The sequence below is a fragment of the Arvicola amphibius genome, chromosome 10 (assembly GCF_903992535.2).
Source record: "Arvicola amphibius chromosome 10, mArvAmp1.2, whole genome shotgun sequence".
Classification (NCBI taxonomy): Eukaryota; Metazoa; Chordata; class Mammalia; order Rodentia; family Cricetidae; genus Arvicola; species Arvicola amphibius.
The window spans coordinates 114,903,076-114,928,469 of NC_052056.1; the positions used below are offsets into that span (position 1 = coordinate 114,903,076).

At 42.1% G+C, this 25,394-nt stretch overlaps 1 protein-coding gene across 2 annotated transcripts in view; it reads right to left on the reverse strand.

The window, feature by feature from the left end:
- Positions 1–24,215, reverse strand: part of Bicdl1 (BICD family like cargo adaptor 1) — a 99,295-nt gene extending 75,080 nt beyond the window's left edge. For both annotated transcript variants that reach the window (XM_038346012.1, XM_038346011.1), the window contains exons 1-2: positions 23,775–24,215; positions 16,425–16,640 (exon numbers count right to left, since the gene is read on the reverse strand). In XM_038346012.1, the coding sequence (XP_038201940.1) occupies positions 16,425–16,640; positions 23,775–24,215 (657 nt within the window). The remainder of the gene's footprint in view (positions 1–16,424; positions 16,641–23,774) is intronic.
- Between the last annotated feature and the right edge of the window lie 1,179 nt (positions 24,216–25,394).

The following is a 25,394-nucleotide window of genomic DNA, read 5'->3' on the forward strand; positions in this document are numbered from 1 at the left end:
ATGGAAAACATGGTCACAAGACAGAAGGAGATGGCTAGACCACTGAATTGTTACCTGAATGTCATTGTAAGTACCCATCAGGAAAGCCTGATTAAGGTCCTAAAACTCAGGATTTATATGATGCAGCAACAGTTGCATTAATTGAAAAGGGCATAGGTAGAGTTACTCTTCTACAAATAATGAATACAATCCTTGTATTTTTTCTTAATCAGTCTTATTTATATCCAAAGAGGTGGCTTGTTTTAATTGTGGAGTCAATAGGAGTCCTACTGGAAGAGCAAACAGCTGGAACCACCAACTTCTCAAGTCATTAACTTCCCTGAGGCTCAGTTTCCTTAACTAGTGATAGGTTACTAATCCACAAACCATGTTTTTTTCCCTATAATAATCAGCTGAAATACTATCTTTTTCTCCCAAATAAGCTATTACACACAACTTAGTATATAAAACAAAAATGCTCAGGGTGAAACTGAAATGGAGAGAACAGTGTCAGACCACCTTCAGGTATTCCTCACAACCCTTCCTGAGCATTCCTGGACATCAGTGGCTCCCAAGAACCACTAATTTTAAGCAAGGGTTCTCTACACTGTGTGGGAAATATAGGAAATCTGTTAAGATGCTTCAACAAACAAAACAGGTAAAGCAATATTACACTAATAGAAAATAATTGAAAGCTGGAACACATTTAAATTTATAACTGCAATAAAAACAGTAAGCTTTTCACAATAGTTTGACATCAAAGAGTAAGAATAGTGGCAGTCTTAGTAGTAATACTTGTGGATTTAATCTTGAGTTTGAATACTTAATGCAATTTTAAAAATGAAGTAGTTATAGATGCAACAGGTTTTCCCACAGCCCACCTACAAATACTCTCCTTAGCAAAGACGATGAGACAGGCTGTAGGTCAGTGACTCTGCACAGGCACAGTCAGCTGCAGCACAGCTGAGCTCTTTCATGGTCTCACACGTTCAATGGGTGTGTGGTATCTATTTCAGGGAACATAATACCTTTGTCATGTATTGCAAAGATTTAGAATTTTTAAAATATTTATTTATTAAGTATACAATGTTCTGCCTGCACACATACCTACAGGCCAGAAGAGGACACCAGATCTCATTACAGATGGTCGTGGGCTACCATGTGGTTGCTGGGAATTGAACTTAGGACCTTTGTAAGAGCAGGCAGTGCTCTTAACCACTGAGCCATCTCTCCAGCCCCGATTTAGAAATTTTTATGTGAAAAGCCACTGGTCCAGATAGGTTAGATGTTCTCTTAGCTCTAAACTGTGTAACATAGCTCTGGATTGTTGCCCCAGATGCTAATGAAGAGAAATGGCAAAGATGGGATCAGAATGTCAAAAAACAAAACAAAACAAAACCCTGGTTTTCTAATGACTATATTTATTCACCAAAACATTTTATTTTTCAATGTGGCAAATAATATATTATGACTGGAACCAGAGGCCTGGTGACACAGATAACAAAATGGTACAGTTTGCTGATAACATCTATTTTTCTTTGCCTGTAAACCTTTCCGCCATCTACAACCCAACTGCCAGGTACAAAAGTTGCAGGCTCCACCTCACACCAGCCCAGAGAGCCATTTAACCATTTTCATCTTTCCAATGTACTACACTACATTTTCTACAGGAACTGAGGGAAACCGAATTTCAATGACATAAAATGCTAGTTTATTGGGTAAAATCTAGCAACCCTATACTTTTTTTAAAAGATTTATTTATTATTATGAATACAATACTCTGCCTGCATGTGTACCTGCACCCCTGAAGAGGGCACCAGATCTCATTACAGATGGTTGTGAGCCACCATGTGGTTGCTGGGAATTGAACTCAGGACCTCTGGAAGAAGAGTCAGTCCTCTTAACCGCTGAGCCATCTCTCCAGCCCCCGCAACCCTATACTTTATCCCTGCAAAAAATCATCTGACTTTTGAACCAAACAACCTTCAAATATTAAGCTTAATATGCTAGAACCTAGGCTCTCTTTTTTTTTTTCCAAAAAAAAAAAAAAAAACAAAGTTAGCTATATAAAGCGATATCCAATAAAATCAACTTGGAATACTCAGATCAGGCATGACTTTCCCATTGTAAATAATTAAGAACAGGCTCCCAGTCAAGACAACACTAACAGAAACACCCATATGCTGAAAGAATATGTAATTACCACCCCAAGTTTAACTTACTAATTAGCAATAGCACCTGTCTAGAAATGCTGGCGCTGACTTCAGAGATAAGGGCTGCTCTCTATGCAAACCTGTCCTTACTTAGCTGAAGTGACCTTCAACGGTTTCTAATTTTTCTAGAACATCTTTGATTTAAAAGAAATTGTTAAAACCAAACCCGAGACTGTTGGGCTTACTGAACCCAGTGTCTCTGAAGCTAAGGCATTATGAAACAGTATCCACCAACAAGTATCACCTAAAATGTCAATAAAATCAGTGAGGTAGAAATACACATGAAGAGGTGTTTCCTTTCTTACTGACTACCCATCCTTGAAGATATACAAAAGCCAATTTTCAAACCAGATGCTAACCAGGAAGCAATGTGAAGCCTTGACTAAGGGTCAAAACTTGTGATCCTCAGGCTCCGATGGGAAATGATGTGCACACCTCCCATCACAGGTGGTAACAAGAGCAGAGGCAATCCTACATGGGAATGTCCCGTTAGAAATTTAAGTTACTGTTATATGGGTGGGTTAATTCATTTACTTAACGTATGTGTTGCATAAGATTAGAACCTAGGGCTCCAGGCATGCCAAGCACTCTATCTCTTTGCTACACCCCAGCCCTACTAATTTGTCTTCCTAACTTCTTACAAGGGGGGTGACTGAAAGCTTGTTGAAAACTGTTATGTCTTTTTCCTACACACACACACACACACACACACACACACACACACACAAAGACCCAACTACCAGGGTCTCATTATGTAGCCCTGACTGGCCTGGAACTCCTTATGTAGAACAGGCTAGCCTTGAACTCAGAGATCACCTGTCTTCTAAGTGCTAGTATTAAAGGTGTGTATCACCATGCCTGGCTCAAGCAGACTTCTAAGAAAAAGCAATAATACAGCCCCACCTCAAGAAGAACTGAAGTCATTCAGCCATCAACAATACTTTTGATGAGCAGCTGTTGTTAACTGTAAAATGTTCCAAGAACAAGCCAGTTATGCATCACCCAACACAGAATGAATGACTCCTACAAAGTTTCTATGTTAAAGACTGCAACCCTGAAACAGGACCTGGTAAAAAGTTGTTTCAGGAATGTACCAGACGCAAAGCAAAGCTGCTAACCTCAAATCAACTTATTTTTCAGAGGAAAGATTCGCTTTGGCTAGTGTGCCAACTGCATTTACTCTGTGGGAGGGAGACAGCAGAGGCCAAACAAGGAGTGCTGCTCCCAATTGCCAGGAAACAGACAAAGCACCTGCTTGCATCAACTTCCTCCTAGACGCCTCCCACCTCACAGACAGCAACCCACACGAGTAGTTATGCTTCATAGGAGTAGGGAGAGGTGGGGTGGGTGGGGTTAGGACAATAAAGGAAGAGTAGGCAAAGCAGAGACCACTCTGAGTACAGCTTAAGTACGCTGAGGAAATTGTAGGTGTACACTACCTGTCTTAGTTTGCTTTCCATTGCTGTGATAAAACATTACTACCAAAATCAACTGGGGGAGGGAAGGATTTATTTCAGCTTACTGTTGTAGTCCATCATGAAGCAGTCAGGGCAGTAATTCAAGCCAGGCGCTGAAGATGAGACCATGGAAGAACACTGCTTCCTGGCTTGCTTCCCGTGGCTTGCTCAGTTTGTTTTATACAACTCAGGAGCACCTGCCTGGGGACAGCACCACCCACAGTGGGCTGGGCCTTCCCATATCAATCTTAATCAAGAAAATGCCTCACAAGACTTGCCTACAGGTTAGTCTTATGGAGGCAGCTTCTTAATTGAAGCTCTCTCTTTGGAGATAACTCTAGCTTGTGCCAAGGTAACAAAAACTACCCACCACACTAATGGGAAGGAGTCCCAGTTTCTGAGAGTTCAGAAGCTATGGAAATTGACTTAATATTTTATATCAAGTAAATGTACCATTCGATTTACATGAAACTAACAAGGATGTTGCTAAAGGGCAGTACATAAAATTCAAAAACCTACCACTCAAGTTAATGATGCAATCACTCCTCCCTACCTGGAGGAAAAACAGAAGTGATAGTTTTGATTATTCTTTAACCACCTCCCAATTTCCATAACTGTTATTATGTCATCGGCAAAATATACTATTTAATCCTTCTCCCCTCCTCTATGACAGATTTCCTTCCACTTGCAAAGTTGCTTGCTTCTCCAAGGACCTCCATGCTTTTACCCCTGGTCCTAGGATCCTCCCACAACAGCTAGAGCAATCCTTAGATTAGATCCCATGTTCCCCTCACTAAGTCACATGACTGCCTTCCTGGCACCCAAAATAAAATCCTAACTCTAGAGCATGCTGGCAGTGCTCTACACATTCCAGCCACTAACAAACCCTCTGTCTTTATCTCCTGCCGTTTTCAGTTCAGCCACACCTGCTGCCTTCCCATTCACTCTTGGGGTTTTACACTGTTCTCTGCATGGGACTCTTCTTACCACCTTTGCTCCTGCCCTAAACCATATTCCCAAATTTTCTTCCTGGCAACCTCCACAGCTACCACTTTCTCCTTTTACTTGGCTTTTATTTACACACCTATCACTGCCTGATTGTGTTGTTTAAATACTTTTCTATATTCTTTTGTTGTTGTCTGACACAGGGCCTTGCTATAAAGCCCAGGCTGGTCTCTGTGTCCCAAATCTTTATTACAGTATGCATCATTCTGTATTACTTTAGAATGAATAATTTACTTTGTTCTCTGCAGTACCTATGTCACCTAAGGCCTCATAAACAGAATGTATACATTATATTTGTTCAATGACTGATTTTTTTACATTGTGAAATATAACACAATTTTATAAGACATGCATTTATTGTCTAACAACTATAACATGAACACTCAGGTAAGTACTACCAAGGTCAAGAAGTAGAATAATCCTAGATTTCCAGAACTTTATCTCCAAAAAGCAAAACTGGAATTATTGAACACTCACTTTTACCTAAACACACACGTTCTCTTCAGGTAGCTATTCTGCAGGCTTCTGTGATGACAACTACTCAACAGTTAGTTATATAACTTATATAGGCAGAATGGTAGGTTTTGGGTCTGGGAGTTTAGTCGTACATTCTTGGAGGGCTGTGTGATAGCTATTAAAAATTTCAGTGCCCATGCCCTTTGACCAAGACATCCCACATCTAGGCAAAACGCAGTGCCAAGGAGATGCTCAGAGAAGCGCCTGGCATGTAAGCATAAGGACCTGAACTAGTCCCCACAAAAAGGCTGGGAGGAGTGCCGTGCACCTAAAATCCCAGCATTGGGGAGGAAAAAACAGTATTCTTGGAAATCATTGGCTAAACAGTCTAGCTGAAATCAGGAAGTTCCACTTCAAAGACTTTGTCTCAAAAAACATGGTGGAAAGTAACATGGGAAGACACCTGACAGCATCCACATCTCCATACAAGTGGCTCTCACATCTGTACACAAGTGTGCATGAATTACACATACATATATGTGTGTGTGTGTATGCACACAGACATCAAAAGAAGATATCAAGAAAGAGCAAAATAATAAGCAAGGTATGGTAGAACATGCATATAATCTTGGTAGTCAGTAGACTGAGACAGGAGGATCCTAAGTTTGAGGCCGTTTGAGGCCTACCTGAGCTATTCAGTGAGACCCTTAAACAAGCTTCAGAAAGTACAAAGATATAAACTTTAGCAGTGTTTGCAATACATGTCACTCAGTAGCAAATGGTTACATTTACTTTCCATGCATATTATAAGGACTACTATATACAACCATTAAAAACATGAAAAAAGTCAAAAAGCTAGTAATGGAAAGAACAGAACTATGCAAGTGCTATACATGGAAAAAGTTAGTATCACATTGTCATTATTTTTCTTTAGTACCATGGGAATTTTTCACTGTTTCAGACACCAAATGTTCTCTACTGTTTTTTTTTTACAGTAAATACCAGATATTTCTGCCACCCAAAAAACCAATTAAGATATATCTAATTATTTTTCTTCTTTGGGAGGGTGGTGGTGCTGTGAACTGAGCACAGACCCTTGTGCAAGGATAAGGGCTTTACCACCGAGCTGCTTCCGCAGTCCTTTTTTTTTTTTTAACCTAAAAATTTACCTTGGATTTAATCCCTGCAAATACATTAAAATAAAAATTATAAAATTTGAGAAACTAGGGATAAAGGTAAAACTAGAATTTCCAACTATCTATAAAAGGATATTCACTTAAGAAGCCACCCCATCCTAGCTAAATACACCAAAGTTTACTGAAAGAACGCTCTTTGGGGAGCTGAGACTTCACAGACACAGATTTCAGACTGGCTTCACCTGAACAGCCTACAAAGGATCTTCATTTTAATCTCTCCATCGCCATCTTTAAGCAATCCCTCTGGCACATCTTTCTGAGTCCCTCTAGTCTAAAATGAAGGCTTTGAACCACCTATCTCAGTGATTCAATGGTGATAGCTCTTTCTGGCTTCAGGTGGCCTTTGGACAGCACCTTTTGTATACTGCCCCAAATACAGCTTTAAGCTTTGTCACAGTTAGATACACTCATAGCCAGAGTAACCAGGTGCATGACCGGTCCTGGGTGTGAGAAACGGGAGGCACTTAAACAGTTGCAGCATGTGGTGGTTTGAAAGAAAATGGCCCCCAGAAGAAATGAACTATTAGGAGCTGTAGCTTTGTTGCAGGAAGTGTGTCACTGTGGGAGTGGGCTTTGAGGTCTCCTAGCTTAAGAAACATCCAGTGTGGGACTCAGTTTACTTTCTGATCTGTGGATCAAGACATAGAACTCTCAGCTCCTTCTAAAGGAGCAAGCCCGCCTGCATGCTGACAAGTCCCACGATGACAATGATGGGCTAAACCTCTGAAATTGTAAGTCATCCCAATTAAACGTTTTCCTTTATAAGAGTTGCCATGGTCTCACAGCAACAGAAACTGTAAGACACGGTGAGAAGAAAACAAACAACAGGTGTGCCCTGTGAAAATGAGCAAAAAGATTATAACACAAACGCAGAACAAATGAGAAGATAAAATGATATTTTAAGGTAAATTCTCTAGAGTTTTACTTTAGGAAGAAGCCATCAGGGCTGCACAGGAAGGAACTACACAACCTCAGCAAGACTGTGCTCAGAAGCTGTCACGAGCCGGCCTTCCCCTGGACATTTCTGCTGCCTCCTTATCCAAATCACAGACCACTGTGGTCTGTATGGTGAAGACAGCACACAGCTGGGTGTTCTTCTGTCCAGAGGGTATGATCCAGAGAGGAAGAAGATACAGTACAATATCCAAATCAAAACAAGGGCCAAATATCCCACAGGACAAGAAGAGTTTTGGTGAAAAGCTAGAATGCTCATTTCCCATATCCACTGGCAAGATGAGAAGGCTGCAGCCACCCACCCAGTGAACAACGGCCTGCAGAGCAGGGAGGCACAGTGCTGTTCAACAGAGCACCTACAGGCTGCACATCAGCAGAGGTTCATCACTCATCTCATCATGGCAGGTTCAGTGTTTCCACAATTTCTAAAGTGTCTATAAAGACTAAACTACCTTTTTAAGCAACCATGTCACCATAATCTTTTACAGCTTACCTGCCCCCCAAGCATTGGCACCATAGTTCCTTTGGTAACTGGTTTTCAAACCATATACACTAAGTGTGAGTATGAAATGGTTCATATTACAGTCTATGCACAGGGGTTAGTCTTCAGAAAGGTATATGTTCTAAACATGTTATTTATATAATTTTGTTTTGTTTGTTTGTTTTTGTTTTCAAGACAGGGTTTATCTGTGAACCCTGGCTGTCCTGTAACTCACTCTGTAGAGACCAGGTGGATCTCAAACTCAGATCCACCTGCCTCTGCCTCCCGAGTGCTGGGATTAAAGGAAGGTGCCACCACCACCTGTCTATTTTAAAATATTTAAAAGTAACCAACAACCTTTTATTGACCTCCCATCCTGATAGATACTTGTTTACAACAGCGAAGAAAACAGAGCTGTTTCAGCTTTCAAAGGCGTTTACAACCTAACAGTACCACCCAGGACACTATTCCTGCAGCTCTTCCACAGCTGCCGCCCCACTCTTTAGACGTCGGCTCACATGTGATTGCCAACAGTTTTCACTGCCCACTCACTGTAAAGTGATGCACCTCCCTGGTCAGTCCCACATTCATCCTTCCTGTGGATTGCTTTAGTTATCTGTATCTCTTCCTGCTGGCTTCATTAAACACAGGGTTTGGTTTTCCACTGTATTCCTAGAGCCTCGCTCAAGAAACACCTGTTGGACCAGGCAGTGATGGCACATGCCTTCAATCCCAGCACTCGGGAGGCAGAGGCAGGAAAATCTCTGAATTTGGCGCCAGCCTGGTCTACATGGCAAGTTCCAGTACAACCAGGATTACAGAGAAACATTGCCTCCAAGAAACAAAACACAATACAAAGAAATATCTGTTGGACACTGAATTAAAGAAGACCCACTTACACACACACATAAAACCCTTCTACTTTTTACTCAGAAAAATAGAATGTAGGTAAATCCTTAGAGGAGAAAAATGAGATTGATGGGCTTGGAACTTTCCCAAGGAATAAAATTAAATATTCCAGGTATCTCTCCATTGGCCATAGTGTTCCTTAGTTGTCTAGTCTTAGAGGTATGAATATTTAATGTACAAATGTGTTATGAAGAGTATGGAACCTTCCAGGAAAGTGGCATTACCATGAATAACTCCCTCAGACAACACCAACAAGGATCCAAGAAGTGTGTTGTTTTGTGCAAAATAAAAGTACACCAAAATGGTTTTGGTTTTTTGATGGAGGACTTTCACTGGTTAATTAATAAAGAAACTGTTTGGCCCAATAGGTCAGAACATAGGTGGGTGGAGTAGACAGAACAGGATGCTGAGAGAAGGCAGACGCTTCAGGCAGTCGCCATGCCTCTCCTCTCTGAATCAGATGCAGGTTAAGATCTCTCCTGGTAAGCGACCACCTCGTGGTGCTACACAGATTACTAAATATGGGTTAAAGTAAGATGTGAGAATTAGCCAATAAGAGGCTGAAACTAATGGGCCAGGCAGTGTTTAAATTTACAGTTTCTGTGTAATTATTTCGGGTGTAAAGCTAGCCGGTGGCGGGACGCAGCCCCGCCGCTCCATTCTACAGTTTGTTTTTTTTTTAATGGGCTGGATTGAGTTCTCTTTTAAAGTCCAAATGCCATTTCCTCAGAACGTGAACTTACTTGGAGAATAAGTCTTTACAAATATAAACAGATTAACTTTTACTTTATGTGTATGGATGTCTTGCTTGAATGGAGCTGCAGATGGTTGTGAGGTGCCATCTGGGTGTTAAGAATCAAACCTGAGTCCTGTGCAAGAGCAGCAAGTGCTCTTAACCCCGAGCCACCTCCCCAGCTCCCTTTATAAGTGTAAACAAATTAAAATGAGATCCTTAGGGAGGATCCTAAGTCAGTATAACAGGTAGTCCTTATAAGGAGAGCAGATCTCAAAACAGAGACAAACTGGGCATAGCACTCAGGAGGCAGAGGCAGGAAGGGGATCTCTGTGAGTGAGTTTCAGGACAGCTATCGTGAAAGTGAGACCCCGTCTCAAAAACAAAACAGCAACAACAACAACCAGAACCAGTGGGATGACAAAAATGCACGGAGGCGCAGGGAGGCAGCACCCCAGCCAAGGAGACAGGACTGAAGCAGACGCTTTGATTAGAAGGAACTGACTCTGACTACGAACTTCCAGCCTCCAGAACTGGAAACCAGTGAGTAAGTCTATGATAGGTTGTTATGGCAGCCTTACCAAACAAATAAGTTTTCTATAAACTTCTAAAATTTTAAAAAGTTGGGTGTGGTGGCACACACCTTTAATATCAACACTCTTCTGGAGGCAAAAACAGGTGGATGTCTGTGAGTTCAAGACAAGCCTAATCTACACAGAAAGAGCCTTGTCTCAATTTAAAAAACCCTCCCCCATTTTATATTTTTAGTTTTAAGTTGGCAAAAGAAAAAAAAACAATTAAAATCTTAAGTTATTTTGATCCTTCGATTAAAAGCAAATAATTGTTTTTTTAAATCAGAAAATCTATATATGACTACAATTCAGGGAGGAACTAGTGCTGATATAACCCATATAAAAAGTATATGAGGAACTGGGTGGTGGGGGTGCACGCCTTTAATCCACTTGGGAGGCAGAGGCAGGCGGATCTCTGTTAGAAGCCAGCCTGGTCTATAAAGCAAGTTCCGGGACAGCTGGGGCTGTTATACAGAGAAAGCCTGTCTCAAAAACAAACAAACAAACAAATATATACATAGTTCCTATCTCATATCATACAAAAAATCCAGGTAGATTAAATATTCAAACATTAAAAAGCATTTATGTTTTTCTAATTAGAATACAGTGAGGGAATCTAGAGGCTTAATCAAAACACAAAAAAAATATTTAGGAAATGACAAACATTTGATTTCTTTAAATACTTAGCGATGGATAGGTGGCTCAGCAATTAAAGGCATATCCTCCTGTTCCAGAGGACAAGAGTTCAATTACCAGCACACATTCTAGGCAGCTAACACCAACCTGTAACTCCAGTTCCAGAGGGATTCACTACCTCTCTCTCCACAGGCATGGCACTCCCATGCACACATGCACACACAAACACACAAAATTACAATGAAAAAACAGCTTTTTAAAAAAGCCTACAAACTTTTTTGGCATACAAGACCCCTTAAATAAATAAAATGAAACAATAAGAGCATCAAGAGTTAAAACAGCTAGGCAGTGGTGGCGCACACCTTTAATCCCAGCACTCGGGAGGCAGAGGCAGGCGGATCTCTGTGAGTTCAAGGCCAGCCTAGTCTACAAGAGCTAGTTCCAGGACAGGCTCCAAAACTATAGAGAAACCCTGTCTTGAAAAACAAAACAAAACAAAAAGAGTTAAAACAAACAAATAAAACTCTCTTATATTCCCAATAAAGTATGTGAGGAAAGCAAACAAGTAAATCAAAATAAACATACAGATAAAAGATGTTCAGTCTCACAAGTAATTCATGAAATAGTAATTAAAACAATAAAATTTCCTTTTACATACAAAGGATTGGTAAGAATATTTAAAATCTGATAATAATGAAGCGTCATGTAAAGAAAGATTAGACCCATATACACTGACTCTTACACACTGCTGATTGCAAATCTGTAACAAAGCTTTCAAGAATTTGGCAATATTACATAAAGCTGAAGAAGGGTTTACACTCAGATGCAGTAATTCCTGTTACAGAAATTTAATTCCACAAAGAAATTAAAATATTTATGTGCATAAGAAGAAAAGGCACAAAAACATTCATCACAGAAAATTTGTAATAGTGGAAAAGCCAGAAGTTTAGTGTTCACCAATAAAATACATAAAATTTTACTGTCACTGCATAAGGGAATGCTAAGTAACAGTTAATATAGATGAATTAAGGCTATATTTATTAACCTGTATAAAATCCAAAAACATAGTATTGAACCCAGACAAGGAGTTGCAAATCATTTTACATTATATTTCCATCTGTCAAATATCTAAAATATAGAAAATTATAGTTAATGGATGCATATATAGACATGTAATGACATATGTACACATAACATGAATTTATAAACATCCATGTATGCTTTAAGTACAAAAAGTATAAATGAGAAAACCAATTCTAAAAATGTAGACAGCAGAGAGATACAAATGTAAAAATAATCTTAACTTTTAAAAAAAAACTTCTTTGATACACAAATAAAAATGTTTTTTTTTTTGTATTTAAAATAAGCACAGTATGTAAGAGGCCCTGGGTTCTATCTCCAGCACTGCAAAATAAAAATATATACACCTACCCATAAATTAATCTCAACTAAATAGAACAGAGTGTTAAGATTTGGGCGGACCAATGGTGAGAAAGAAGGTTTTGCTATATAACCCAAGACTGGTCTCAGCCTTCCAAGCTTTTATTCTTTCAAGTATTATAGAGATGTACCACATCTGGCTTCAAAATGTTATAATTTTTTAAATGCTGGATTTATAGTTTTCTCTGCAGTTTTCTGTATCTTTGTAATATTTTGTTAAGTTTTTATATAGATAAAGCAAATATCTACATCATAATTCCATCCAAAGAGTCACTAACATCATATAATTCAGTCCTATAGAGAAATGAAATACTGGGTAAGCCGTAAGTAAAATGGATCTCGAACCAAGCATAAGATTAATAGTACACGTGAAAAAAGAAAGGGAATGATGTAATTAATGTGTCATGTATAAAATTATAGGCAAATGTACAAAATGATGACCTAATCAGTTTCTCCAAACTCTAGAGCTGTGTATTTTGAGGAAGGAAAAGCTCAGAATCCCTTAAGCAATTTTAAATCTCATCTCCAGAAAGAATCAATTGATTTTTTCCATTGTTTGCTCAATAGGTGCTCAAGTCTGTTCCTTGTGTTTCAAATAGTGAGCCCTGTTTTATTGATATAACATGTGAAAATGCCTTATTGTACCTCTGACTTAAGTTTCTAACTAACACAACTGAGATTTGTTTTGAAAATAGTATCTTACTCCAACTGCTTCTGAAGACTGAAAAGGCTTAACAGGAGCCTGCTATGACTGTTATCACTGTCGTTAGGAATAAGGCTGTTTTTTTAAAATATGGTTTATTTTTTTTTATATTTAAAAATTTCCATCTCCTCCCCTCCTCCTCCCCCTTTCTTCCCCTCCCTCCCCCCTCTCCAGGCCAAGGAGCCATCCGGGTTCCCTACTACCAAGGTCCTCCCAACTCCCCCCAGGTCCAGGAAGGTGATCATAAATAAATAAATCTTTAAAAAAAAAAGGAAGTCACTAAAGGTAAAACAACTTTCCTACAGCCAGGCGGTGGTGGCGCACACCTTTAATCCCAGCACTTGGGAGGCAGAGGCAGGCGGATCTCTGTGAGTTCTAGGCCAGCCTGGTCTACAAAAGCTAGTTCCAAGGAAGCTCCAAAGCTACACAGAAACCCTGCCTCGAAAAACCAAAATACAACAACAACAACAACAAAAACACTTTCCTACATTCAACCAGCTAGTAAATGCCAGAGTTGGTGTTTGGCCCCATGGCTGTCTGGCTTCAAAGCCTATGATCTTTATTTATTGCTGCCTTAGAAGTCTGCAATGGAGGGTACAGAAAACCTTGTTAGTCCTAAACTGAAAGAAACTTAAGTCACGTGTCTTTCTTCCCTGAAGTTTTCTTAGATGTAGAATGAGAGCAATACCATTTCCTTTCCTCGTCATAATGAGATCCAGAAGCTCATGGGATACATATACTCACAGCATGCCATTTTAGCTAAAAAGATCTGTGGACACACAAAATGTGTCTATGAATGTACATGTCTGGTTATTCACATCAACCAAAGAATAGAAACAGCAATGTCCATCAGCTAGTGAACAGATAAACCGTTGCATATAACAATGGGATAGTTCCCAATCACAACATGAGTGAAGTCATAGTCTGGTAAACACTAAGTAAAAAAAGCCACACACAAAAGGCTACTTTTGTATGGTAGGATTTCACTGCCACGAAAAGTCTAAAACAAGGAAAAGCACGGGGATCAAGGTAGATTAAAACCTGCTAGGGGTTGAGACATGGGGGTTTTAAATTATAGTGAAAGGTACTGCTAATGGCTATAACACTTCTTTGGGAAGGTAAAATATTCTCTAAATAGACAGCAGTGATGGTTGCATAACTCGGCAAATGAAGTAATAACTACCTAATTGCACACCTGTAAAGGATACCATTTTGGGGTATGAATTCAATCTCAATATAGCTGTTTGGTTTACTGTTAAGAACAACTTTGGAGACCATGCCAGTCAAAGTGAATACATGTAAAAATACTTTGAAAAAGTATTGTACTATTTTTGACAGTTTATATTACATGGTTATAAAGAGACATGGTGGTGCATGTCTTTAGTCCCAGTACTGGGGAGGCAGAGGCAGGCAGATAGACCTCTGAATTCCAGGCCAGCCTGATCTATAGAGAAAATTCCAGGACAGCTAGGGCTATACAGAGAAACCCCGCCTCAGGAAAACAAATGAACCTCATTACATACATTGCAAAAAACAAAACAAAACAAAACAAAAAAACAAAACCTGGCCTTCTATCACTGCTGCTGGCTGCTATTTTTTCCTATGAGAATTCTGATTCCCTTCAAAGTACTTAGTTCCTCTGGCTCCTGAATACCCAGTTAATAAAACAATAATAAAATGAAATCTAAACTTGCTGCTGATGGAAACCTCAGGGACTTGTCCTGCTTACAAGGAGAAAGAGGGCGAGAAAGCCACAAAACCACCAGGGCCTACGTTCAAGGCCAGAGAGGATAACAAGAATCTAGAACTATCCAGAAATATCTGGAAGCACTTCATCAGGATTTTCTACAGTGAAGTAAAACAACAGGCCAGCTCTAAAGACGCCACTTTAGAAACAATCTGCATCTCCATATGCTGGTTAACACAAACACATTGCATTTTTCCCCTTCCCCTTATAGCAGTGGTTCTCAACCTTCCTAACAATTAGCCCCTATAATACAGTTCCTCATGTTGTGATGACCCCCGACCATAACATTATTTTTATTGCTATTTTATAACTGTAATTTTGTTACTGTTATGAACTGTAATGCAGATATCTGAGTTTTCTGATGATGTCAGGTGACGCCTGTAAAGGGCCAGTCAACCCCAAAGGGGCTGCGAACTGCGGGCTGAAAATCACTGTGCTATAAAGTAAACCTACAGCCTCTCTGGAGAGCTGGGCAAGTCCTCTGCCACTGAGCTATAGCCACAACCCACAGTTTTCCCTTTTCCTTTCAACAGTACTTGTCTGCAGCACAGATTTTTAACTCATTTTAAAGTTAAGGAAACTGAGGCATGAACAAGCTTAATAAGTTAAGGAGCAGCGTCAATCCCTTGTCAACATCTGTTTTCTAGCTTCCCCCTCATGCTCGCCTGTCTTTCACCAGATCATGTTCTGCATTTGCCACGTGAACTTGGCCCAAGAAATTTAACTTCCCTTTGACTGCTTTGTTTTGTGGCATTCATTCTGTAAGCTTCACTCGAAACACTTGCTCAGAATAATATTAAATGTTTCTGAATAAAGCAATCTGGCCAGACTTCTCTGGTTAATCTTTCATGAATAATGAATGAAAGACTGAAAAACCTATAAAATTTTTACAAGGATGGAGATCCCTTTCCAGTTACTAAAAAGGGTTTCAGAACTGATTCGGGAATGCTGGTGTGGAGCAGCCCTGTGAAGTGACTTCTGGACTATGCCACTCTGGCTTCCCAGCCAATCCAATGCTCAGTGCTTCTCCCCATGAAATCAGGGAAGCTGCTCAGCTCTGCCCACAACCATGTCCTCATTTTTCACAGATGTGCTGAAATCTCTGTGAGCTGCTGCTTTCCAAGTTACCATTTATTATCTCTTTTTCTTTTTCCTCTCTCCCCACTAATAGCATTTAGTTCACACTTCTTTAGAAGGTGGGAAGTTTCACCATCCCAATGAAAAACAAGCAACTGTGATGTAATCGGCAAACACCATCACATACTGTCAATATCACCTCAGTGCAAACCCTGGGAACTCACCACAGTGGCCTCTAGCCACACGACCACACAGACGACACAGGACCTCAAGAACAGCAGTGATTAGGGATGGGACAAGAGGCCACATTTTTTTCTAAAAAACTGCTGGTTTTGCTTTTAACATATAAGAAGAATTGAATTTCAATAGTAAACCCAGGATTTATAGACCACTCTGTAAATTTAAAAGGAATGTACTATATTTAAATTAGATTTCTACTCATTGAAGTCTCAATCATCTTCTTTGCAATTAGTCTTGACCCTAATTAGCAACTTTACAGGTGATGATGGACTTTCCCTGGGTAAAGGATGACAGATCTTTAGAGCGCTAAGAAACACCAGACATACGCAGCCCCTTTATTTTAGAGGTGAGAAGATGCCCAGGATACTAGGTCTCACAGTAGGTTTAATCATGGGCCTTGCTCTTGGTTCCTGACTCCTTTGTTATACTTGCTGACAGCACCTGGGCTCCATACTCAAAGGCCAGAGTTCAGTTCCCAAATCTATCTCGCAGAAGGAAAAATCAACTCCAAAAAGTTCCATGGGGGGGCGGAGGGGAGGTCAGAATGGTTTCTTCACATCTATCCTACCAGTACAGGAAATTGGTTCCCACTCTGACTTTTTTACAATTAAATTCTTGTGACTCACCCTGCTGAGTTGATCCAATAACCTCTGGTTCTGTTCGGACAGCTCCTGGACGGCTCGTGTTTTCTCTCGGTCTGCTTCCCGAAGATGGACCTGCTGCCGTTCCAGCTCGTCCTGCAGCTGCTTCACATCGGTCTCCAGCTCTGACACTCGTCCTTCCCACTCCCCTTCCCGATTCTCAAACCGTCTTCTCAGTTCATGTTTCTCTTGTTCTAAGTGCTGGGGCAAAAAAAGAAGGGGGAGGGATGTGAAAATTCCACAGTCTTTTTCTTTTCCCTTTACATACTTTTCTACAGACAATAAGCACACAGGGCATGTTGTCCAAGCCACAGCTACAGAAGTATTCTCTTCTAGAACAAGGAAGGAGTTGGTCTCACAAAGAAAACGTCATTCCTACTGGAAACACTTAACGTTTTATTTATTCTCCCTGAGCATGAGTCTCTAGATTTGGAAACTCGTATTTGGAATTTAACAAGTCATCTTTTGATTAAACTATATATTTAAACAACTAAAAATGAGCCCAACAACCAAAACACTTATTATTTTTTAAAGGAAGTCTCTCTTGGAGTCATCTCCCCGCCCCCCTTTCTTGAGACAGGGTTTCTCTGTAGCTTTGGGGCCTGTCCTGAAACCTGATCTGTAGACGAAGCTGGCCTCAAACTCACAGAGTCTTCCTGTCTCTGCCTCCTGAATGCTGGGATTAAAAGTGTGTGTTACCGCCGGGCGGTGGTGGCGCACGCCTTTAATCCCAGCACTCGGGAGGCAGAGGCAGGCGGATCTCTGTGAGTTCAAGGCCAGCCTGGTCTACAAGAGCTAGTTCCAGGACAGGCTCTAAAAAAGCTGCAGAGAAACCCTGTCTCGAAAAACCTAAAAAAAAAAAAAAAAAAAAATAAAAAAAAGTGTGTGTTACCACTGTCCAGCTTAGAATCATCTTTTATGCTTAACTTTAGGTCAAAAGCAGCAAAGTGATTAGTTCAGGGTCAGTAACAGAAAATGGGAGAGCTGATTTGTGTTTGATGTACTTAGTGTTTCAAATCAAAGTTAGTAGATATTTGTTACTGTATATATAATATACTACTATATTTCAAAAGTACTAAGGCGAGTTCAGTTTCAAGTTTTATTTTATGTGCATGTGTCTGGTGCTGGAGGTGAAAAGAGGATGTTGAATTCCCTGGAACTGGACCTACAGATGGTTATAAGCTGCCATATGGGTGCTGGGAACCAAGTCCAGGTCCTCAGGAAGAGAAGACAGTGCTCTTAACCACTGAACCATCTCTGCAACCTTGCATTTTAAATCATGCATTATTAGTAAGCATTATTATTAATGTTTATTTTTGGCTCATCCATTCATTCTTGAGTGGTTTCTGAGGCACAGAAACTTACCTAGAGACACTGATGATAGGCAAGACAGTCTTTGTATTTATGGGTTTTCATGCCAGTGGAGTAAAAATAAATTGTGTGCAACAAATGGTATACAGGAAAACTAAAGATGGTTTGAAGTAACAATTCAATCAAAAAGGAGTCCATTGGCTTGAAGGTAACAAGCGTATCTTTTCACTGTATGAGATGAACAGAGATACGGAAGCAAATATGTTTTCCTATTTAGAAAGTAGTACGTCCAATAGCCAAACCTTTTACTTCAGTCCAACTAAAGTACCAGTACTTAACCTTTGGTGAGCTCAGCAAAATTCTGGTATAGCTGTTCAAAGTACACTTACTTAAGCTGTGCGTAATGGGTCTTGCGCTAATCCCAGCCCAGGGAAAGCAGAAGCAGAAGTACTTCAGCCCAGGCTACAGTGTGAGATCCTATCTCAAAAACAAAAAATAACGACTCTGATCCATTTCCTAAGCTTGTGATTCAGGCAGGACTGGAATGAGGTTTTCAACACCCTAAAATGAATTTCTGACTCTCTCCCTTCAGAGTACTAGGTCATTCTTCCTGGGAGAAGATACTCTTCATTGACGTTCTTACCTTTCAATGTATTTTTTTTTTTGAAATGCTTCTTTTGGAAACGTCAAGTGCCAGCTTACTGTCATGTTAGAAAACCAGTCCCATTATGTCAAATTTGAAGTGGGCCTAAATTACAAGATTATCCCATTTCATCTTGTCACCTTATTCTTTACTGAGTGACTTGTAAATGTTTCTACAAGCCAAATTACTCCCCCAAAATGAAAATTTATCATGTTTGAGAACAGTCAAGAGAATTTGACAAAGATAAAAACAGCAATCCAAAAAATTAAAATTGAGTACAGTGTTCATGAAAACTTTCAAACTGACCACATTAAGGGGACCATTCATTTGGTTATAGTCACTCATGTATACAGACTGAAAAGTCACATAACTTTATATTTACAAAATATATACTTTCAGTTTGGAGTATGTGGAAAAGGAGTAACAAGGGAGAAATATCTACCTCTGACCAGCATGTAAACTATTTGTTCTCTTCTATCCAGATAATGTGAAACTTTCCAAACTGAGGACTTTTTCAGTCACTCTGGAAATTTCACAAAGACAGAATGCAGAAATAAAAGCTAACTTCAATCCTAAAACCGTAATTGCTAGTTTTGTCCAACATGAAAATGGCTGAGCAGAAGGCAATACCAAGAACTCAGTAACCACGGTGTTACTGAGAGGCCAGATAAATTAGGCTTGTTTTTTAAAAGAACAGAGACTTAAAAATATTCAGCCAACAGCTGCTAGTGAACAGCCCAACCAAGCAACTGAAACAATCCAATTAACGCGTAGGGTGGAGTTGAGACAGGTGGTGTTGATTGATCTATCTGTCCTTATATTTCTTTAACAGGAAACAAACTCCCCATTTCAGGTGTTTCAACTCTTGATGAATTTTGTACAGAATTTAGCCTTTGGTTTACTTTAGGAAATTTCTCCTAGAATTGTATTTTCATTTAAGCATTAAGTTAACCAGTAAATGGGCTGGAGAGATGGTTCAGAGGTTAAGAGCATTGACTATTCTTCCAGAGGACTTCAGTTCAATTCCCAGCACCGACAGTGGCAGCTTACAACTGTCTGTAACTCCAACTCTAGGGGATCTGACACCCTCACACAGACAAACATGTCAACAAAAAAACCAACAAAGCACATAAAACAAAAATAAAAAATTAACCAGTAAGGTCTAAGGAGAATAATAATAAATATAGAGGTCTGTGTCTGCCTGTGCTTCTTTTTGTTTTCCAGGGTAATATGGTACTTTGAAAATTAACAACAAGATTATCAAGGCCACCAAAACAAGAAAAGTCTAAGAGGAGCCTACAAGACAGAAAAACTAATGTAATAAGGAATCCTGGAACAGAAAAAAGACATTTGATACAGACTTAGGGTACTTTATTAATTATGGTGTATGTTAGTGTAAGACGTTGGTAACAAGATGAGCCTGGATGTGAGGTATATGGATACTGTATTACCGTTCCAATTTTTCTCTAAATATAAAACCAATCGTTAAGAGAAAAAAAAAAAAGAACAAATCAATCAACTTCTACAATACAAAAATTAGTGTTACTAGTCTAAATAAAATAGATACTTAATAAAGTGACACCATCCTCCTAAGCCCAGGCCACTGCTTATGAAAAATACCAGGGAAAAGCTCTGTTCTCTTGAGCAGCAAGCACTGAACGTACATCAGAATTCCCCAGCCCTTCTCCAAGTCTAGTAGTGACTCTCAGAAACTCACTTCTATTTCCCTCCATCCCTCATTTAAAACAAAGAACACCAAACTAGGAGAATCAGGCTTGGAGGGGGAGAGAAAATACCAGAGAGAAGAGACTACTTCTGTAGAAATGGACAATCTACTCTCTGCTATATGGGGAAAGAAAAAGAATCTGTACAGTGGTCTCCAGCGAGCAAAGTACGCAAGTTAGTACTTTAATTCATATTAAGAGAAAAAGTAAGGACCTTGTTAGATGTATGTTTTTAAATTAAAAGAGCTAATTACAGGTACAGAAGAAATAATAAAAAGGCCTTTCAATTAGATTTTTAAGCATGTGAAAAATATATTCTAGTCAAGCTATAAAGTGTCTACATTAATCTTTAAACCATTGAAGACCATTAATACACCTTTAAAAAGACAGTTGTACAGAACCAAATGCTTTTATGTTTGTAATAACCAGATAAAATCCTCGATGTGGCATATAAAACTAGAAACATACTCCTGAATGGTAGGCAGGGAAGATCTTGACTATGGTTTGCCTGTTCAGAAATCAGAAAAGTGACAATTCTGAGGACACCAAAATAAAACCGGTGCCTGAGAACACCACCACTGCTACTTAGTATTATTATTTCATTTTTGGATAAAGGATCCCACTGTGTTGCCCATGGTGAACTCAGAAGTCAATATCCTTCATAGTACCTGGAATCAGAACACACGCCACCATATCCTCCCCTCATGTGCTGAAACTCCAAACCAATTTGTTAGCATATGTGTTTGATGTCAATATCTGACAGTTCTTGGAAAATATTAAACCCTTCTTAAAGGATTATTATTATTATTATTATTATTATTATTATTATTATTACTCCTGTGTGTTTAATTAAAAATATAGCTGCTATGATAAACTTTAGAAAGTATTTTGTCTAAACAGACATTATTAACTCTAAATTGTTCAAAAAATAGGTTAGCGGAGAAGGGGTGCTAGCAGAGGGATGGCTCTGATGTTAGGAGCACTTACTGTTCTTGCAAAGGACCTGGGTTTGGTTCCCAACTACCATGTGATGGCTCATGTGTAACTCCTGTTCCAGGAGAACTGGCCTTTGTAGGCACCAGGTATGCAAGCGGTGCACATACATACATGCAAACAAACACTCATACACATAAAAATAAAAGAAATAAATCTAAAAAGAATACACTATAGAGAAAATTCACTTGCAGGTATCAAATGAAACAAACCCAAATAAATTAGTCACTCTCAATTGTAGCACTAGAAGAATCAACAAGGGCAGACAGCGGTGGTGCAATCACCAGTGTCATCAAATAAATACATTCATTAGTTAACGAGCAACTAGTGAATATATTTTTACTTGTTATGTATACAGTGTTCTGCCTGCATGCATGCCTGCAGGCCAGAAAAGAATGCCAGGTCTCTTTATATATGGTTGTGAGCCATCATGTGGTTGCTGGGAATTGAACTCAGGACCTCTGGAAAAGCAGCCAACACTCATAACGTCTGAGCCATCTTTCCAGCCTTAGGGAATATATTTTCAAGTGTACACACACACACACACACAAAAAAAAAAATCTTAAGAGTCAGATACAGTGTACGCCTACAGTCCAATTAGTTGGGAACCGAGGCAGGAGAATCTCTTAAATTCAGGACTTCAAGACCATCATGAGTAACACAGTGAGTCCCTATCTAAAGAAAAAAAGATAATTTTCAAATATATATATGTATAAATAAATTTAAATTTTCTATCTATGTTTAAGTTGTGGTAGAGTACACATGACATATAACTTACTATCTTACCCACTTTCACCATGGACAAGTCAGCAGTGTTGCGTATAATAAAAATACTGTGCAACCAACCTCCAGAATTTCAAAAGTTTAACACTAGTATTCACAAGCAGAACTGCAGAAGAGACAAGACTTTAAATGATAGTTTAGGCTATTTAAGCTATTTTATTCTTGCCCATGGAGTCAATTACAAAATGTCGAAGGTCACTTATTTATCCCTTTACAGCAGAATCTTTTTTGTTGCTGCGGAATCTTGAAATCCTTTACTCAAAGCTCCACGTGGAAAGCAGGATTTGTGCAACTCTACACCATGAAACCTATCACTAATCAAACTGATAGGAAGCTCTTTTCAAGCTCCCTGTTTCTTCAATTGAGTCCCTGACTGAAGGCATTCACATCACAGGTACAAATCTCTGGGGTGGCACTCCTGTGCAGTGTCACGTAACGAATCGCTCCAGGAAGAAAGGACACCCTTTTATTTCCAGACCGCTCCTTCAAGTGGACATGAAACAATTCAGTCCGCTAAGTTAGCATTCTGTTGCATTCTGGCAGTCAAGGCCCAGCTTTCACAGACAACCTCCCAGACCTATCTCCAGAGCCCATCAACTGGCAGGCCTAGTTCACAGGCCGGCTCAAACACTGGACACTCATTGGTTTCCTTTCCTCTTCTGACTGAACTCCTGATAGGTCACAGGACCGCAGACACACACAGTCTTATTACAGTACCAGTGAGATGGAACCTGTGGCCTAGTCACATCTGTGCGGTGTTCAGACAGAATGAAAAGAACTAGCTGAAGACAAAACGGGTAACCATAGTAAATGCAGAGCAGAAAAGGGGTTTGTTTCCACTGCCAAACATGATTCCCCTCTCCGTTTTATTTTGAAAATCTACTGTTTTAAAACTGTAATCATTCTTCAGAACCACATTCAAGACCCTATTTTGCTTCAGAGCAATAAATAAATAAACAAAATTTAAAGAAATAAAACAAACAGCAAGTATAGTTCTAGAAGGTTTTGTTGTATTGCATTAACAAAAATATTACTGACATTTTAAAAACTGTATTCTAAAAACTGGTTGGGGTGTGTGTGTGTAGGTCAGAGGACAAATTGCTAGTGTCAGTTCTTTCCCCCATATGAATTCTGGGGATGCAACTGAAGCAAATGCCCTTACCACAACACCCCCTCCCCGTCCCGCCCCCAGAAAAAAAAAGTGTCTATTTAAAAGTAGTTAAAAGTAACATGGTGCTGAGAGTCAGGTCACAGAAAACTAATAAAATGCAGGTAACTACTGAAGTCCAAACTAAATCCACTCCCAGTGATCACATGCTGAGCCCTGCCTCTCTGATTTCTGCAATGGAACCATATTCCCAAATCCCCAAGTATTTGAAAGCTATATAAAGCTCCTTTAGGGGCACTTGTTTCCCACAACTCTCTGCCAAGAAGTTAAGACAAGGGCATGCAGAGGCCTTAATGCCCAAACTGGAAAGCTTTAGGCTAAGACTCTGATTAGAGATTAACTGCCTCTCTGAGCACCTGAAGCATATTTTAAATGCTTCTCGATGTTCTCATTTCTGTGTGTGGATATCGCCTCAGTGCTGTATAAATTAGTCATACTGTAAGCTCTATTTTAGACGCTGTGTACAGTACATATATAGAACGGCCCACAGCAGTGGGAAACGTGCATGGACCCACATCTGAGCTGGGTGGGAAAGTCAGATGGGTTCCATGAATGCACTGATGGTCATTAAAACTATCCATCCTGCCTCCTGTTCTCGATGATTTTCTTCGAGCGAGGATAAGCATGCAAGGAGGGAGGGCATGTGATTCCGCAAACTGCCCAGGAATAGGAAGGTACCCGGCTTCCCACCCATGCCGCTGGAAGGTCCTCACCTCCAGCTTGTCGGTGAGCTCCTTGTGCATCTGCTCGTACTGTCGGCTCATGTCCTGGTTCCTCTCGAGCAGTGCCTTGCCTAGCCGGGCCGCCAGCACCAGATCCTTCTCCTTCTGTCGGATCACCGACAGCAGCTCGGGATCCTGGGTAGACGGTGGCGGCGGCGGCCCGTGCCCCTCAGACGTAGACCCCGGCTCCGCCTGAAGATGCTCCCCGGGATCGGACGGCCGCTCCCCGGCCGCCAGCAACACCAGCTCCTCCTCTAAGGCCAGTTCCAGTTCCCCGGGGCCCCCGGGGAAAGAGACGAGGGCGGCGGCAGCCGCGGCGGCGGGACTCCCGACTGCGTCCCCGGCCCCAGCGGGCAGCTCCATGCAGCAGGCGCTGTCCGGCTCGGCGGGTGCTGAAGCTCGGCCGGCCAAGCCCAGGCAGAAGGCGGACATGGCCCGCGCGCGCCGAGCCCGCAGCGGTGCGGCCCGGCCGGCGCGCGCCAGGCTGCAGGGGGGGAGGGGCCCCGCCGCGCCTCCCCGCGCTTCGCTTCGCCTCGCGCCGCGGCACGCGCCCCCCGGGTCCCCGCGAGCCCTGGGCGCGGCGCGCGCGGGCGGCCCGCCCCTCCCCCGCGCCGGCGGCACGCGCCCCCGCCCCCGGGGCTCAGCTGCGGCGCGCACCCGGGACGAGGACGAGGGGGCGAAGGGGTCGGCGAGAGCGGCAGAGGAAGGGGAGAGTGCGGGGCCGCGAGGCGGGAGGGGAGGCTGCGGAGAGGTTCGCCGCGAGGCCCGGTTTTCAGCCGCACTGTTGCTGTTGCTGCTGCTGCTGCTGCTGCTGCTGCTGCCGCCGCCGCCGGCCGGCCAGCGCCTCACGGGGCGGGCTGCGCTCCGCTGTCGCTGCGACGCTCGTGGTTGCTGCTGCTGCTGCCGTCGGCCACTCTCTGCAGCCGCGCTCCATGTCCCCCGGCTCGGCGGCAGCAGCGGCGGCGGCTACGGCTGCTGCTGCCGCTGCAGGGGCCGAGGCGGCGGCTCGACATCTTGTGCCGCGCGGCCCCGGAGCGTCCCTTCCTGCCTTCCCGGCCCCGCGGCTCACCGGGCCGAGGCACCCGCCCCGCGCTTCCGGCCGCGCCCCTCTCTCCGCCCCTGGGCCGGCGCCTGACGCGCGCGGGCACCTGTTCGCCGCGCCCGCCCGCCCGCGCGGGATTCACCGCCTCTCGGCTCTCCTCAGCCGCGCCCAGGTGGCGTCTGCTTAACCCGGACGTGGCCTCACGCGTCGCCAGGCGGCTGCGCGCGCCGCCCGCGGGGACGCCGGGCGCATCCCAAGAGGGCCGCAGCCGCTCCTCCGGCACAGCCACACCCCCGGCCTCCGGTCGCCCCGTGGCCACGCCCCCTGCGCGCTCACCTAAGGGTGTGGCTCCCGCCCCCGCGACTCCCACCCTCGCGGTGGGCACTCGGCCACTCCCCCAGCCTCGTTCTCGCCCGGGTGTGGCCACGCCCCCCGCGCTCTCACCTCTGGGTGTGGCCTCCTCCTGACTCCCACGCTCTCACCTCGAAGGGAGCTCTGCGGCGGGCGCGTACATCCTTCCGGCGCCTCCGCTTCCACCCGGGGCCTGGCGTGAGTCTCAGTCCCGATCC